General features: G+C 37.1%; 1 protein-coding gene across 2 annotated transcripts in view; it reads left to right on the forward strand.

Annotated features, from left to right (window-relative positions):
* The window catches only part of adamts14 (ADAM metallopeptidase with thrombospondin type 1 motif, 14), a 61438-nt gene that overhangs the window by 12593 nt on the left and 30188 nt on the right, over positions 1–18657 (forward strand). The window contains exons 3-5 of one of the 2 annotated variants that reach the window (XM_079260924.1): positions 3358–3514; positions 8338–8534; positions 14876–14959. In XM_079260924.1, coding sequence (XP_079117050.1) covers positions 3358–3514; positions 8338–8534; positions 14876–14959 — 438 coding nt within the window. The remainder of the gene's footprint in view (positions 1–3357; positions 3515–8337; positions 8535–14875; positions 14960–18657) is intronic. The other variant, XM_079260925.1, reaches the window with a different exon arrangement.

Consider the following 18657-nt stretch of genomic DNA (forward strand, 5'->3'; position numbering starts at 1 on the left):
GAAGTATCACCTGGCAAGCGCTAAACCCGATGTTACTTCTGATGTACTTGTAGTATGTGCTTGTAAAGAAAGGATACTTCATTTGTAAAATGCAAATGAGGGACTATATGAACAGCTCTGACAGGACCACTGATGTATTTGTGAAACTATGTCACCTTTGGCCACAACTACGTCTTAACAAGGATCCAGTTTATCTTACGGTTGATCTTCTGTGACTCCTCAGATCTGAATACCTGAAGCAGAAAGAATGATCTTTTGCACTCTGTCAGAAACGAAAAGGTGCTTAAAACTTCTTCCAATGTTTGGGGGAATATTGCTCCCCTTTTTTAATGTAATTCCAGAAAGTTACTGAAGAATTTTGATGAATCAAATGCTCAGCTTAACTACCAGAAAAGAGTAAACAAACACTTGTTTTGGAACTTTCTGCCCTTTTCTTACTAATAACCCTTCAACTTTGACTGATATGATACAGAACTGAAGTACAAGAAGTTGGAAGCAGTATTTGAAAGTTTTTCATGCTTATTTACATATCAGTTTGAGATCTAAATAACAGCTTAAATCTTGTCAAACTTTAAAGCATTAGGCCTCCCTCCCCAACGTGACACATTGTGGGCTGGCCCTGACTCTACTGTAGCGTTAACACATGTTTGCATTTGGATCGTACGTAGGCTCTTCCAGATGCAGGTCCAATGATTCCTCATATGCCCGGCTTCATTTTCCACTCACTGCTGAAATAAGAGACCACAGAGAAGGTTTCAGAGCATGTCTTACTTGGCATTTCCTGGTTAAGGGCTGGAGAGATTCTTTCAGTGTTATTTGCCCCTGCTGTCACATGTCCTCCCTTAAGTTCATGGAGTTTGTGTTGTTTCTGTGGTCCAGAGTATCAGCATGTTGGAGACTTAGATTTAGATTTCATTCAGCAGCTGTAAACACACACATTCTTGCCAGGATGTTGTTGGTGTGTCTGCATCATGAAGATAATGATAGGTTGGACTGGATTTCTTTTTTTCCTGCAAAGACGAAAAGAAATGCAATGAATCCAGGGAGCACAGTTTGCCCTCATCAAGCTTAATTGGACACGTACAAAAAAATGCATAAACTTAATATTTGTTATCTTTTTTTCACCAGAGGATGTAGTATAGTTTCTCCAAAGGAGCCTCATTGGGGGAAAAGCGTTGTCTTCTTGCAATACAGCCACTTAGATCTTAGATTAACTTCAAAATGTTTGAGGTGTCAACTCTGTGATCCACCCGACTGCCCATCTGAAGATGATAATGAAGCTGTTACGAAGCCGCAGCGTGTAGTTTTCACCTGACAACAGATAAACAGCAGTTTTGCAAAGCAAATATCCGACATGTGTATCACAGCGTTTCTTAGAAGCCAATCAGCTGTCAATCTGAACAAAAAGCATGACAGTACTCACCGAATCGATTACTCGTGGCAGCATGTGGATTGTGTGTTGGCTATTGAGCACTCAGCGAAAATGTGATTCAATACTGTCCCTAAAAACATCCTGCGTAGGCACCGAGGCTGCTGCTGCAACTGGAATCAATATTGTTATGTAAAGGTTAGATCACATGACACCTTGTACATCACGTGATCTATCGCCAACAGAGAAATATCAATTTACTGCAGTATTCTTTTAGCTCTACCGAGTTTTTAAGTATTAATCATTAGGGTTTTTTCACTTACGCGTTTCCCTCTAGCACTAGATTTGGCATTTGAAAGTGAAGCGGCTGTAAGGGTTTCAAACCCTTGGAGCTTCCCTTGCTCATTATGCAGTTGGTAGCTTTTAACAAGCCATTTCTCTATAGAAGGTGTTTGAGAGCTGTGTTGAAAAACTATGCCAATAAGTTAATGCTGTCAATAACTTAGCAGCTTTTCTATGATGTTGAGCATTTTAAGTTAAATGCATGTAAAAGTGCATGAGGGACACCAAAGCAGTAAAACAAATGATGTTGTATCACTCTGTAAGCTTCAGAAATCCACTACGACCAAGTGTTCCTCATATAACTGATTGCGATCTGGCAATGCTTTCTTTAACAAAGAGGCATAGTTTTTTCTGCTTTGTTGGAATAAATATTGTATTTCCCAAATTCAGTCAATGGGGAAGGAACTAGACTGTGTAGTGCTTGCATATGAAGCACAGATTTTATAAGTTAACCGTGCTCTGAAAATTTAGGAACTTGTGTCTTGCCACAATAATAAAATGATGAAAAGAATTTTATTTAATCAAATACTTTGGTAGGTTTGAGTGTTGTGGGACAGGTAAGCTCATCAGAAAGTATTCAGGGTGTGAAAAGATAAAAAATTGAAGGAAAATTTTGCTCTCTGTTATATTATCTCTGATATGTTTAAAGTTTTTAGAGATGAAGTGAAAAGTCCTTGACGCTTGTTTTTACATGATCTTTGCATGATCGTTTTGGATTTAAACAACACTGTGGTACTTAAAATAGGTACAATGCCCAGCTCTTCACCACTCAGGTAAATTAAGCAAGTGATGTTTAGAAAAATACACACAGTTCCTGCAGGAGACAGGAAACGATTAAATCAAGCCGAACACCAACTTGGACTAAGTTATGATCCATCTGTGTATTTACCCTCCATTACTGATGTTTTTTCTATTTTTTTTTTTTTTTGTTATCAAATGTCCTGCTCTAACTGACTGAAGAAATCAGTTTGATTGTTTGTCACATTTATACTGATCATTGTGAACTTTGCTCCAAGGAAACACAGCACTTCCAGACTTCCAGACTCAATGTAGCTGTGCAAATGACAGGTTTTCTTTCCCACTGAATGAAGGAAGAGAAGAGAATCTTCACTCCACACCTGCCACTTCTACACTTAACAATCAGCTGAGAAAAATCCTCTTCAGAAGAGCCAAACTTGGCCATGTTTTCAAACCCATAATCAAATGCTTCAACATGAATGTTGCACATAAACATATGTTCCAATCTTCTAAAACTTTTTTTTTTATTTAGCTGTGGAAAAAAGTGAGTCTTTCACAAAGAAAACAGCAAAACCTCAACACGTGATTATATCATTTAGGTATTGTAAAGTAATGTCAAAGTTTGTATAAAGTGTAAAGTTTACATTCTTAGCAACATAATGTAGAAAAAGAAAAAGGACAGCTGGACGCCGCTGCAGTCTATTTCAGAGTTAAAATCACGGTGACTCTATAAATCTTACTGAAAGGCTTGAAGGGCCCCAAATTACGTTTACCTGCGTCATACCACACATCCTACACTGGGCCAAATCTTCCAACTGATCGAGCACACTATAATTACTGGCTCCAGTGAAATTACCTTTCTTGAAAACGGAGGAATGGTGCGCTAATTTAAAGTCCTCTTTTTCCAGGCAGGCCTGATCCGGACTGATAATGGGGAGTTTTTCATTGAACCCCTTGAGAAGGGCCAACAGGATGTGGAAGTGAAGGGGCGAGTGCACGTGGTGTACCGCAGATCAGCCATCAAACGAGAGACGAGCCAGCGGAGGGACGACTTCCACAATGAAGGTAGGCGAGGAGCAGGAGTCTGACGTCAAAAAGAACTGTGTGGGTTTCAGCGTTGTGACAGTGTTGTGTCACAGCTGTGTGACAGAAAAGAGCGCAAAATGTCATTTCAAAGGTGATACTTTAAAAAAACCAACATGCGAAGCTTTAGAAATGGGGGAAAAAAAAAAGAACTATAAAATAATATTTATAATATGGTTTAAGTTATTTTAAAAGATCAAGGTTTGTAGTTTATTTTCGTCTATTCAGTGGTTTCTCTGCTGGTTTCCATTCATTTCTGTACGGTTCTAAATCTTTTAATAATAAAACACGAATATGGAAATGTTAAAGCCAAATTTTCAAAACCTTTTATCTCCTCTAATATGACGGTTTATCAGATCTCTTTGTTGATTGATTTGAAATAAAAATAAAAAGTGGTTCCTCAATGATTTATGTAAATGTTTGACTTATTGAAACATTTGACATCTACGTTCTTTTCTTGTAAATTTAAAACACAAGTCTGAGAAGTTCCAATGTTTTCCTGGAATATTCCCCAGTGGCTCAAAGAGCGGCCGAGCAGGTGGTCGTACACAGGCTTCTTCTGAAACGTTCTTACAAACATGAACACATGTCAAGTCCTGCACTCCACCTTGTTGAACAAAAGACCAAATAGATGTTCAAGAGCTCTGCTAACACCAGTCTGCAGCCCAGCGAGCTAATTAGCTGCAGCACATGGCTTATTGCCACAGCGCAAGGTTGTTTGCTTTGTTTCCTCTGTCCTATAATGTAACATTAGTCTGACAGCCTATCAGCAGCTGTCAATCAAAAGTGTTTTCGACAAGCCCTCTTGCTTAGCTGAGCAGTATTTTAGACTGCAAAAGGCATAGTTACATTTAAAAAAAAGAAACATCACTAAACAATTAGACTGATATCCATTAAGCATTCCAGCAACTTTCACTTCAATGCTTTGGTTTCGCTGTCTGCCACTCGAACCCATCGTATTCCCATTTGGTTCTGTTTTCTCTGCTGCAAACATACATGAAACACGCACATACGACTATAAAACATTCGTTATTAGAAGTTACAAATCAAACCTGCGTGGGGACTTTACTCTTCAGCCCTTTGTTGCTCTCAGTCTGGAGCTTCAAAGTCTCTGTAACTATGCTGTGTGCTTTTATTAGGCATGCAGAAGCAGTGTTCTCTAAACCAGTTGGTAAAATGAGAATGTTGTGCTTCAGTGGCACAACGGGAACTCGAGGGAGCCAGAGAGGGGAGATACTTTTCCTTTACTGTCAAAAAGCCCAAATTCTATGATGAGTTCCTTTTCTTTTACCTCCTCCTGCAACAATGAGTGGCATGAACAGCTGGTTCACTTAATGTCCTGCTATCTGTGGCTGTAGACATGAGCAGTCTCTTATTTTTCTGTTAAGCTACTTGCTCATGCATCCCTATGGACAGTTATAAGTGAATGCTCAAACACTCTTAGTCTTATTACATGCATTAAGCTTTTATGTGTTCTCCGCTAAAGGTATGCAGCTGTCGGATGCTAGATTTTGGGGGAGATGGCTGTTATGGTCATCATATATAAACTCACACACATTAACTTTACAGCTATGCATTTCACACACAATTAAGCGAATAACTGTAAGGACGTGGCTGGACTATGTACCATTGTATGAGCAGCTGTAATGGCCACTGCAGATTGTCCTGTGAGTATTGTATATAAAAAAAAAAAAAAGATGTCAGAACTGAAAATAAACATCTTTTTCAGATTTTTCTCAGGTGTCTTAAAGATTTTTTATACATGTACTGACAACTAACTAATATTTGCTGGAAAGTGATCGTGTTTATATAGATTATCTGAAAAAGGTTAATTAATGTAGATTTCATTTAACAGTTTAATTTGAGCCGCAATGAACTGGTGAGTCCAGGGTGTACTCTGCCTCTCTCCCAATGATAGCTGGGATAGGCTCCAGCTTTCCCATGACCCTTAAATGGACTAAGCGGTTATGAAAATGGATGGATTGGGTTTATTATAAAGTCTAGATTCTGCATTTTTTAAATTGCCATTACACTCCTCTCAACATGGATGGTATAAGTAAGCAGAAAATGTGACTAAAGCCAACCAAAGCGAGGAACATGCACAGATAAATGACTCGCTAATCGCAATGTAATCCCACACTGAGCCATGACGCTTTAAAGGTGGAGTATGTAAGATTTTCAATATTTTCTAAATAAATTAACTAATAGAATAACTACAATCATAAATAAATAGTTTTTTGAACATGTAGGTTCCAGTCTGTCCGTATTTGATGCGTTATTAAATTACAAGTTTAATTAATGACAAATGACAAAAAGCACTTTTTTTTACTGGTAGGCAAACATTTAAGAAGGGTCTTTGTCATTAATTAAACTTGTAATTTAATAACACAGAAAATATGGACAGACTGGAACCTACATGTTTAAAAAAAACTATCTAATTATGACTGTAGTTATTTTTTTAGTTAATTTATTTTGAAAATATTGAAAATCTTACATACTCCACCTTTAACATATTGATGAAGCAGTCAGGTTTTTTGGGAAGCAGTCAGGTTTATTGTTTATTTTTCTAGATGGAAACAAATGAAGATCTTACTGTAATATACCAATAAAATACTTGAGATGAATGAATTCCTTAAGAACAAGTAAAAAGCACAGTTATTTACTCTCCACAGTCAGATGAGATGCAACCTGCTGGAGCTTTAACTTAGAAACGAGGGAGCTGCATCCGTCTCTCATACTGTTTGCTTACAGCCGACAAAGGAAAGGGTGAAGAGAACTGAATATTTTTGGATTGGCCACAAATCATTATATAAACAACCTGATTATTGGTGATAAAATTCCTGATAAGAAGAGCAGAGAACACTTTATGAGAAAGGAGACGAGGGGAGATGGAGAGCTGCTCTGTCTCATTTCTTCACATCAGTTTGTGCTGTGGACTTTTCATACGCAGCTCACGTCCCACGCTTGGGAGTTAAGCATGTACACATGAAACTTTTCACTTACCTGATAATATCAGCACAACAAGTGTTAGATAAATGGCCACCATAAAGCAAGCAGTGGATTCAGGATTGTTTCAACCAAGGGAAAAAAACAACTCTGCTTTTTTTGGGAGGGGAAAAGCTGATGAAGTAAACTTAATGCTGCTCTAGTTGATGATAAGTTGCCAGGTTACAGAAGGTGCAGTTAAAACTTCTCCATGAATATTATTCCAGCAATTATTAGAGGGGTGAAACACTGACCCTTCAAAACTTAAAGTCTAAGCAAAATATTTGGATTTCTAAAAATGAATTAAACATTAATCTGATGAAACTGGGTGGAAATATTGTAAATCCTGCACAGTTCACCAGTCAGCATCACAGTGAGACACACCACGATACTTTTCACTCTATTTGGAATTCCAAAGATATAATCTAGTTTGAAGAAAAAAGAAAGTAAATAAAAATGGCTATCAGACAAAAGCAGCAGTTTTACATGAACTGGCTCTTGTTACAGGTGCATTTTGCATTTTTGTATCTTGTTATTCTATGAGATGCAAGTGTTATCTTCATACCTGATGCTTAGTGAGTTTTTTTTTTTTGTTTAGCAAATCTTTGAAACTTTAAAAGCAACAATTCCATTTACACCTGATATAAAAAGAAACTCCAGGTTTTGGAGTTGTTTAGATCATTTATCCTCAAGGACTCTTTTGCAGCTGTCACATCTCATGTGTTTTGGGTTTATTAATGTTTTTTTTATTTATCTATTTATTTACAGTAAAATGTTTCTATCTTGATTTGACTCAAAATTCTTAGTTAAACTTGACTAAATACTGTTAATACCCCCCCCCCCCCCCCACACACACACACACACACACACACACACACACACCTCTAATGAAGTTTCTACTCTGCTTTATAAAAGATTAGAATAATCAAGCCTTTCCTTTGTTTGTATTTTCTAATAATTTGAAGCCACATTAAGTATGTAAAATCATTGAAATGAAATATGGGAAAATAAAACATCTTTGTAATTTTCTAATAAAAACTCTAAGAAAGTTGCATGCATTTCTCTACAGTTTATTATTATGGGATTTCTAGGTAAGCTTAAAACTTGTAAAACTGGTTGCATCGTCATATTGCTTTTTCACTGATAAGTTCTGTCGCAGTGATTTCTGTCTGTCTCCTCTCTGGAGTTTGTTTCAACTGACAGCACTTTAATTTCCAGTTTAGTGCGAGGAAGTTTTAGACAGATACTTTGCAGCCTCTCACTTTTTTTTAATTTTTTAATTTTTTTTTTAACTTCATATCTAATCTCACAAGAACAGTCACATCTCACATGGTCTGCGACCGGCTGAACGTGTAAAATCCAAATTCACACAGTTTATGGCTTCCTGTGTGTGTTTCAGACACATCCATAGATTGACAGGACACAGTACATAAATACCATTTATGCAAAAAACAGCTGTAGCAGATGGATGAATGTTGTTTTCACACAGTGTGACTCAGCTGGGATTCATCTACGTGGTATTTTGAGGTTGCACAAGTGGCAAAAGGATACCTCCTGTTGCAGGCCAACGCTTTATGAGTCTAATGGGAGATCCTTCACAAAGGAGCAAGCAGCCTAGGAAATACACTCGACACAGGCCTGGAAACAGTTCCAAACTATTCATTTTATTTTCCCTTCATGTCAAAAATGGAAATTTGTTTTACAATAGGTGTGATACAGTCATAAATAGCTTAATAGAAGCTGAAGCAGGGTAATTTACATCCTGCAGATTGTCACAATCTCTTCTCTTAACTTGTTTCCATCCCGCTCCTGTCTTGCAGTAGCAGACTTCGGAATCGCAGATCTCCCAGCGGCTCTGGATCTTGTTGAACATAAACTGTCTGAGACCGAACGCAAGAGGAGGCATGCAAAGAAAGACGACTACAACATTGAGGTGCTGCTGGCTGTGGATGACTCGGTGGTGCGCTTTCACGGGAAGGAGCATGTGCAGAATTATGTTCTCACCCTAATGAACATAGTAAGTCTATTCTCAAGCAAACATGTCATCAGGTTTCCTCCACCTGCTGCTTGATCATGCAAATTCTTAAGATGAAATAAAGAGAGCTGCAACTAATTGTAATTTTAGCCCTCATTCATTTGCATATAATTACACATTGCAAGCACTGATAAACATTTCTTCAAGTCAAATGTAGTGACTTTTTAATATCTTGTTTATTTCAGAATCAGGCTTTGTAAATTGATGTTGTTTTATTGGTTGATTATGACTAGTTGAATACCAATTAATCTTGAAATGGCATCCCTTAGATTAAAGCAGGTCTTTAAAGAAAACACTTAATCATAATGACATCTGCTGCTATTGTTGCCCCGAGTTTAGATCATGCATCGTCTGGACTGTATCAAAAGGACGAACAAGCTAAATTTTAGGTTGCTTATGTTTATAAACACACACACACACATAAACTAATAGAAAACAACCAAAAACAAGGGCTTTAAATCTATCTCTGAGTCTCTGTTACAGTTTGGACAGCCTTTACCGGACGTGTCATAGAAAAATATTTTTATTTACTCTTTGGCACAAAAATGTCTGATTACATTTGCTTTACAATAATATCAGGTGCACTTTCTTTGTTCAGTTCAAACAATTACAATTTTGTTTAGCTTAGACAGTGCTGGCACACCATGACCATGGCCAGGACCGCCATAATGAGTGCATCACATTCAATGTGAGGCACAGAGGTGGGAGTGTAATAATGTGACGAGTCTGTCTGTTTAAGGGTTGGTAATATAACATCAAACGTTCACGCCATGAATGATAATAAATGTAGCAGAAACACTGGAAAGTACAAAATAACCATTTCTAAACATTTTTTATGGGAAAAACAAGGACTTCTTCAAGTATGTTGAATGACACAAAAAACATCTGAAAAAAAGTCTAAAAATTTGTGTACAACTGGTGTTTTCCACACTCAGAGAGATTTTGTGTCTTATCAAAAGCATATGTTGCCCAGAAAACAAAATCCCAGCAATAAAATGTATGTGAGCTCTTGTTGCGTTGATCTAAAGCAGGATGTTGCTTCTTCATCAGAGCAGCTGACATAAATTAGCGCAGCTTGTTGCAAACTGATTAGATTTTATGTATCCAGTTTTCTAAATGAGTAAAGTAGTTGCTGAAATATTTCTAAACAGGCAAAAAACATATTGGAAATGTTGCATCTCATAAATAAACATCACATGGAAAATCTTTTGGTGATTTTCTTTTTTAAAATTTCATCTGCATGTGGCTACTGTCCTAACTGTTCTGTTTGACATCAGGCCTTGCCATACTTTTTTTTTTCTAGCTGTTGATGGATTATAGATGAGAGAGGGGCCAAAACAGAAAACAAAAAAAGAAACTCTCTGCTCATTCCTTATGGGTTCTACCAGCTCCTACCACCATAATCTACTTATTGAGCCCAAATCCCCCAAGTCAGATTTTCACAGGGAGCTGGTTTCACTCGGTAACAGTTACCATTTGGACCCTGCTTGGCAGTCTGATTAGCTGCACTATAGACCAATTAGAAATTTGACTGGGAGCTGTGTGGGACAGTCCTGGAAAGCAGTGCCAGAAGTCCACTTGCACTGCCAAACTCTTCTTACACAGACTGACGTGTTTATTTAATTAGGAAATTATATTCACAATCTGTTCTCAAATGGTTTTAACACAGAGCAATGTCTGACTTTTACTGACCTTGATTGTACTGTGAAGTGGCTGTGAGAGTGAGCACTGTAATTTTCAGTCCTTAGTGTCTAATACGCTCTGATAACTTAAGAGTATTTCAGATCACTGGCAGGAGGAGCACATTTTAGTCTGTGAAATTGACTGGTAACTAAATTATCTTTAGTTCTCTTAAGCTGTGTCCACATATTCCATTCAGAAATTCATGCTAACATTGCTGGAGAAAACAAAGTGCAACTTTGAGAAAGAAAAAGTGCAGTTTAAGAAAACGAGGGTCAAAACCCTTTAGCTCCACTGGTAAGCCACAAGCTTGCTGTGTCTGAAAGAGCTCTGCCCGCTCAAATCCCTCTGAATCCCTGCTCCGTGGCTGCAGAATGTGTAGTACCACCTGGAGAAACTCTCCCTGAGGGATTGATTACTGAACATCCTGTCTGCGCAAAGCCAAGGTGACTGCTGAGGTCCCGGCCACACAATGGCCCCGTTGTTTGACCACGGACTAGGTTTTGTCCATGTCAATGTGATGCTGTACACAAGCCAGGGACACCTAGCGCCTGTAGCCCACAGCTGCTAGTCTCATTTTCAGCCACAAGAGTCCCATTTCAGTCTGCTGTGTGCTCCTCCTGGCTTTGTAATTATCCCAGTATATGTGGGGTTAGCCTGTCCCTCAGCTGGATGCACCAGAAGTTTTTGTAGAAATGGAATCCATGGATCTGAATCCTGTAGGAGAAAAATGTACTTCATGTTTACTGATACCATCATGGAACTTTTATTCCATTTTTTGACACTGTCCATTTTTTTTACAATTTTACATTTTTTTTTATAATGACCCATATATACGTGTGTATATATATATATATATATATATATATATATATATATATATATATATATATGTATATATATATATATATATATATATATATATATATATATATATATATATATATATATATATATATATATATATATACATATATATATATATTAAGTCCAGAGCAAATTTGGACTTAAGCCAAGATAGTGTTCCCGCAGTGACAGAGCTTTTGTTGTACACAGTTATAATTTTCAACCCAGAGAAAGATAAATGGCATTCTTGCTGCTGCTGGCAGAAATATAACTTTTTTTTAACTTCAGTTTGCTGCTTTTGGGAAAAACTTTAGTAAAGATAACACATAAACTTTCTAAGGTTTTCCACATTTGTCTTTTTCTCATATATAAACCAACAGCTGCTATTTATTCATATACAGTATTGCATAACACTGTGTTTGTAATATAATATATTGAAGAATGATGCCTCTGGCAGAGCATTGTCTGTTCCCTATTAATGAAGTAGACAGCCTAATGTGGACAAAAGATTCCATAGCGTAAAACTAAAACCTTTCTATATCTGCTTTGTGTACATTAGTTTAGCCAAAGACTCCACCTTTTATATAAGCAGCTTGTTTTCCCAACAGCTTCCCCGCTATAACACTAATGAAATTATTGAACTTCACCTCAGGGCTAACCGTCCAGTGACACTAATTACCCACATGACCTTATTCATTCACAGGCACTGACCTGCTGAGAGGTGAGCTCCAGAATAGTGATATAAACAGAAACCGTTGACTGCATACCAGCAATGCACAACATCAAATAATAAGTGAATAATCTGGGTTTAGGTAACAACCACATGTTTACTGATCACTGGTACCAAGTGCCTTGTGAATACACATAAAAACAGATCTTGAAAACAACTGAAAATATTTTAGGAATGGTATAAAATAAAAGCGATATATAAACGGCATAAATGCCATGATTGAATTTAAATTTGCATGATGTAGAGATTATTCATTTGTGTCATTGATTTTCCTAAAATACTGAAAAAGTCCAGAACAGACATTTGTTCAGCATGCTGTGGCTGCTGCAGGAGCAAGGACAACATCACTATATTTATTTTTAGCCCCGGAGTGCCTTCCATTGCCTTTCTGTCCAGACCTGAATAATGCTGGTGTAGAGTTTAAAAAGGAAGGAAACTTTTTTTTTTTTTTTTTTTTTTTTAGTTCTAAACCTCAAACGTCACCCACTGGGGAGGTTTTATTTTGGTTAACAACTTACTGCATCAATAAGAAGAAAAGAGTTGGAAGGTTTTCAAGATTATTGAGGCAATGGGAAAAGTCATGGTAAAATGATGGTAAAATGTAGTGTTAGCGCTACCTTTCTAAAAGGAAGAAAAAGGAGAAGGTGAAGAATTGTTGATGGGTGAGAAGCTCTGCTCTGACAAAACAGAAGCAAAACGACTGGATGCTTTCTGTCTTTTCTTCAAAGTGGTAATACATATCTGAAACCTTTTCAAAGTAGCCCCTTACTAAGCATTTCATAGCCTATTGATTGTATTAATTTTTAAAAAAGGTGTAAAATCTGCAGGCCTTTTGTGTATTATGACTGCAATTTATATTTAACAGAAAGATTTGCTCTTTAGATATTACAGTTGACCTTGGATCAACTTCTTTAGCTGTGAGCTTAGTGGTATTAAAATATGCTTTAAAAAGGATGCAGTAGCAGCAACAAGCTGCTATAAGAGGATCTGGGGAAGTTTAAAAGGTCTTTCCTGTAATGTCTTATTTTGCGTCTTTGTTGGACCGATGTTAAAAAAAATCTGAAGTTTAAGGGATTTTAATGAATTGGCAGGTTTTTGCATGTCTGTTAATATAAATGTCAATAAAATCATTTAATAGATTCAGAAAATACAATATTGCACAAGTGATTAAGCTGGTTTTGATTTATTCTACCATTTTATTAACTGTAATTATTATGTAAATATGAGTTTATCTCAGGAAGTCCACATGTCTTAAATTGAAACCCACTTTCTTAGAGATCACATAGAGAGAGAAGCGGGTGCTCAGTGATTTTAAATAACCTCCTGTTTATTGTGACCTAAATGAATGAAAACAAGATATGTGCCCGTTATTCTACTCTGAACTCTATTGAACAACCACAAAGTAAAACAGCTGATTGACTTAATGAGGTTCTGAAAAAGGGCCGACACGCAGCCACAAACTGATGAAAATACAACACACACAAGTGGAAATTGGATTTGGGATTTGAACGGGATCCTAGCTTGGCCTGGGTTTATACATCCACATACCACTGCAGTCTTATGAAGCCAAATACTGCAGCAGTCAACACATTTCTGGGTCAGGCATGTTGCCATTGCATAACAACTTTGGCTTCACTGGATAGGTGCCAGTTTGTTAAAGTGCTTTATCAGGATTCCAAGTTTGTTTTAAGAGATGGAAATATGGTTTGATTTCTTCTGCACCCCAAAAAAGGATTATCACACTAATACTAGCAGCAAATGTTTGTCACTCAACTCAGCATATTTGACTTAAAGCAGAATCATTTCAAAAGTAATTGAATGAATTAATGTCTATGTGTTGGATATAGTGACATCTTGTGGCTCAAACTTCAAAGTGCGACCAACTGAATACCTCCCTCTTCCAAAATATGTGGAAGCAACAAGAAAAGGAACGCCACAGGCTGCGTTTTTTCCTGTTTGAATAAAAAATTGTCCAGTCTATCATCATAGCAAGAAGAGTACATTTGCTTTGCATAGAAGAGCTTTATGGAAATAAAGCCATTCTTGACAATTTAAGGATTATCCTTTATTTTAAAATGTATATATTACTGAATGTACATATTTATCCTGGACCAGACAATAGCGGCGGGGGGAAAGGCAGTATGACCTGTTCAATGTCAACAAGAAAAAACAGATAACCAGCTGCTACACTTGAAAACAAATGGAAAATCACCAGCATTGTTTTCAAGAAAAACAAAGCTGACAATCATCAGGAGCACCTATAAAAAGACAGACAAGCTGATAAAAAAAAAAAAAAAAAAAATCATGAATCAAGAGTTACAATATGAAAAACATCAGCATGATAAAGAGATAACATGAACATTTCTGTAGTAAACCCACAAAACAACACTGAGACTTTCTCAGCGTGCAGGTTGGTAAATGCCGAGACAAAATATCAGGCATGAATAGTGATCAGTGATCAGGCAATTGCGGCCTGCCCGCTGCAAAGACCAGAGATAGACTGAGGGCACCCCCAGGACATGGGAGACCAGCCACCATCCTAGCACACGTATCCCAGCTAGAGCGCCTGCAGCAATGAAGCAGGACCTTCCCGGGAGGCCAGGGACGGCAGCTGTTGGCTGTTTTCCCATTCCGATTTAAATTCTTTGGCCATGCTCATCAGAGGGATAATGAGACTCATTTGTTGCATTTTTTGGATTTAATTAGTTTATTTCGATAAAGATAATGAGGGGGGTATTTATTCTTAGTTTCACTAATGAAAACATAGTTAAGTGTATTAAATTTGCCCCTCTAGCAAAATGGTGCCCTTACATACTAAAACTTTAAGCTTTTAAAGTCCCATCAGCACAGATGACTGTAAACGTGATTTATCTTCTTTAAACGCTTCACAGATTAGCTTTACTTGAAAGGAAACGACAAACATCTCCAGCCCCTGCCTTGTTTGATAGTAACACTGTCTTTAGGACAGCCATGTTTTTGTCTATATCTATATCTTGTCTATATCTATGTCTATATCATTAGATGTTCTGTTTGCCCTTCGTCTTCAAGGTTTTTCTATTTCTTTTAGGTTGATGAAATCTATCACGATGAATCTTTGGGCACCAACATCAACATCGTCCTCGTCCGCATGATCATGGTCGGGTACCGGCAGGTGAGTGATGTCTCGTACTGTTGGTAATATTAAAATGGGCTAGTGAACAACAGAGTTTTCCAAAACTATGGGGGTTGCTTTTCATATAAACAGGACGATTATCTAGATTTCAGCCCATTTTGACTCATGTCAGGTCCAGAGGGAGCATTTCTATAAGTTGTTTATGTGTGTTTGAACTTGTGTTCGCAAGAACACAGCAGCAAACTGTATAAAAGACACGTTTCTGATCCCACACAGTAATTTTCACCACAAAAAAAATCTGTTTTTAAAACAGTGCTACCTGGGGGCATAACACAATATTCATATACACGCGCACACACACGTAGATATTTATTTTGCTATCCAGCCTTGTTGTTTATTAAACCAAAAATGATTAAATCCCCCAAAGTTGATTTTCTGCTATTTTACACGAGAAAATGAATAATTAAATCAAACGATCAACCCAAACTATTTTCGACAGATCAGTGGACCCCTCCCACTTCTTATCATGAAAAACTCAGCCTAAGTTTTTCTTTTTTTACACAACTTGAGGCATTTCCCACCAGCTGTGTCTGCTTCCACAGTGTCTTTTGTTGCCCTTCTATTAACTTTTTTGAAGTGTTGCTGGCTGCAAAGTCAAAGTGTGCCTATAAGTTATGTTTAAAAGAATACACAATCAAATATGTCAATGTCTCTTAAAGATGTTCTTGTTGTAATGTTTTTAATTAGTAATACAACTTGAAATAGTCACCGCATTCTGCTTTTGTGAACATTTTGCACAGCATCCAAAATGTTTTGGAAATCTGTTTGTAATGTAAAACACTTCTTTGAGACAGGCTTTTAGCTGCTTTGAGAGGTTCAAAAAGAGTCCTATTTTCTCTAGATGTCCTGTTCATTTGTAGCATATGTACACAGCTGTCACCGCCTGCCGATTATTTAGTTTTGAATGGAAAATGGTTCAGACTGAATTGAAAATGATAGAGCAGTAACTCCAGACTCTTCATCATGTTCCATTGAAAAAAGATGTCAGAGTTGTCTGAATGAGGATCCCAGTCTTGTTGTGTGTGTCAAACAGGATTATATGCAACTCCATTCAATCCTAAAGTCATCAGTCAGTGTTATGTTTGTATGGAGTGAATATGCAAGATATAAGATGTGCATTACTTAGTTCTGAAGTTGTTGGCAGACTGGCTTTTTAGCTTTCCGTGTTGTTGCCAGCCTTTTTTTTTCTTTGTTTAAGAAAAGCTGATCAGCTGCATTATAAAGTTTTAAATTTGTTATACAAATGTGAGTGTTATTTATCTCCTCTGTCAACCTCTCAAAGGATCAGACTACATCTTAAGGAATGTGGCTCTAAAGTATGTAAGTTGTGAGTTATATTAAACATGTGAGCAGTTTCCTGTATGTCCTGTAACCAGGTTTCGTTCTAAATGAGATGATTTATTGGCTTATTAAATCAAATCAAATCAAATCAAAGATACTTTATTCATCCCCGAGGGGAAATTCAGAGTTCAAGCCAGCTCGTCCAAGGTCAGACATGCAGACATGTAACATTCATGACAAAAGAGCAATACAGAACCGAGCTTAAGCTTAGGCCATGCAGCTATTATACCAGCGCTGCCTTACAATAGATAAGAACAAATTACAATAGGATCATAGGGGGTCAAGGACAAAAAAGTTAGAGTCTCTTTACAATCGTTAAAAGAGTAGACATTTAAAAAAATGAATTACTGCAATTAAGGGACCATTTGAAAGGAGAAAAATAGGAAAAGCAAATAAACCTGGGCCCTTGTTTGACCAATTTAACCCTTTCATGAATAGTGGCCAAATAGTGGACACCTATTTACAAGGTTTTTTTCTTGTATATTTATGAATGAGGATGGTATTTTTTGTAAATAAACCACTTAAGTGGATGTAAGTAAGTCATTCAATAAGTTTTCACTCTGAAGAATGAATAAATATATGATATATTTGAACAGAATGTAATTACATAGGTTTGCCTTTGCAAGAAATAGGAAAAGAAAATGATACATCTATATTTTATGGAAGAGTTACATAACATAATTATGATTATATATTATCTTATAAATTTTTATGGAATACGTTCATGATCAATTCTAAATATCACTAATAAACAAAAAAGTCTCATTGCATATGTCCGTAGATGTCAGATACTGTATTTAAAAAGATGTTGCATTGTTTTTTATTAAATGATACATGAAAGAATTAACGCTGAATGAAAGCGAAGCACGTGGCATATTTGCAGATTTAATGAATGCATGAATCATTGACTTTTTTTATTGTTCCCCTGTTGTCACTTTGGTGGATGACAGCATGTTACACAGTAATGAGGTGCGATAAAACATACATTACATGAAATACAACAGAAACAAGTGAGTTGTGTGCTAAAGGCACATCCATCTATCCTGAAAAGTTTTTTTTAATCTACAGACCTGATGATGTTCCCTGGAATTTAAACATTTTACATTCTGATCTTCCCGTCTGCCAAGGCAGATAGAGTCTGTTTATATGGCACTGATTACTTTAACTCAAAAGCAGGCTGAATTTCCCTTCCACCCTCCTCGCTGCACACAGTCAGAAAAAACGAACATATGCTTTGTGAAGTTCCTCTGAGTGCGTCCCAGCCTCACATACCCTATATAACAACTGTTGTTTTCACTGTTTCATCACTATTTCTCACTATTTTGTCCTCTGAGTCCTGGATACAAACTGCATAGATTTGCTAAATGTAAGAGAGTAGCATTGACCAAAAACTGAACTTAGATCCATTCTTTGGGATGCAGAAGGAGAGAGAGAACTGGCAGAAAACCTGTACAAAAGCAGCAAAAAAAAATAAATAAAATAAATAACAGTGGATTTCTGGATTATCAGTGCAGATTTGTTTGTCAAACCTTCCACACTGTGACGGCCCGGCTTAACTGTTTTTCTTTTGTTCGTAGGTAGGTGTGCTATGGGCGGTTCCAGTGATCAGAGCATCTGGCTGTAGCGCACCTGCCTATATAAGGCTGTGAGCTGTTTTGCTCTGCCCCTCTCGCTCAGCCCACAGCTTAGTTTGATCAGACACTGACTTGCAACCACTTGACACCACTGATTGTCCACGTTTACACGCTGCATTCACATACTTTGCGTTATTTCTTTAAATAAATACATCTGTGTGTATTTACAGCGTGGTCTTCCCTCATTGTTGTCACGGCTCTCTGTATTAGCTAAATATTAGCTAAAACGTAATTCATTCCTTCTGATAGATGAAATATGAATAGCATTCATACTGCCGAGTTTTAGTGGTTTATCAGACAGCAGATGTGTGAATAAAAGCGCAGATCGAGACAAATCTAGAAACAGCTCCATACAGATGTCTTTTTCTCAGTGAAGGAAATATTTAAGAGAAATAGCCTTTTATGATACATTATTGTACATCTAAAGCTGCAGAATGAAGACAACCATGACATTGTAACACCCATGTTTTCACTTGAGTTAAAGTTAATATTCAAAACAGAATTTATACCTTGGTGTTATCCAACTACAAAACAGCTATCTGACTTATTCACACCGTCTTGAGCAGAAGAGCAGCAAAGCACTTTTACAAGAGTGGTGTGTTTTCCCTTGCAGCCCTTCCACTCATCTTTGTTGTGTCTTTGTTGCTTATTGTTGCCTGTTGGTGAACTCATGCACTCATGGGAAGGAGATCTTCATTTGTT

Source organism: Telmatherina bonti, assembly GCF_933228915.1.
Source record: "Telmatherina bonti genome assembly, chromosome: 21".
NCBI lineage: Eukaryota > Metazoa > Chordata > Actinopteri > Atheriniformes > Telmatherinidae > Telmatherina > Telmatherina bonti.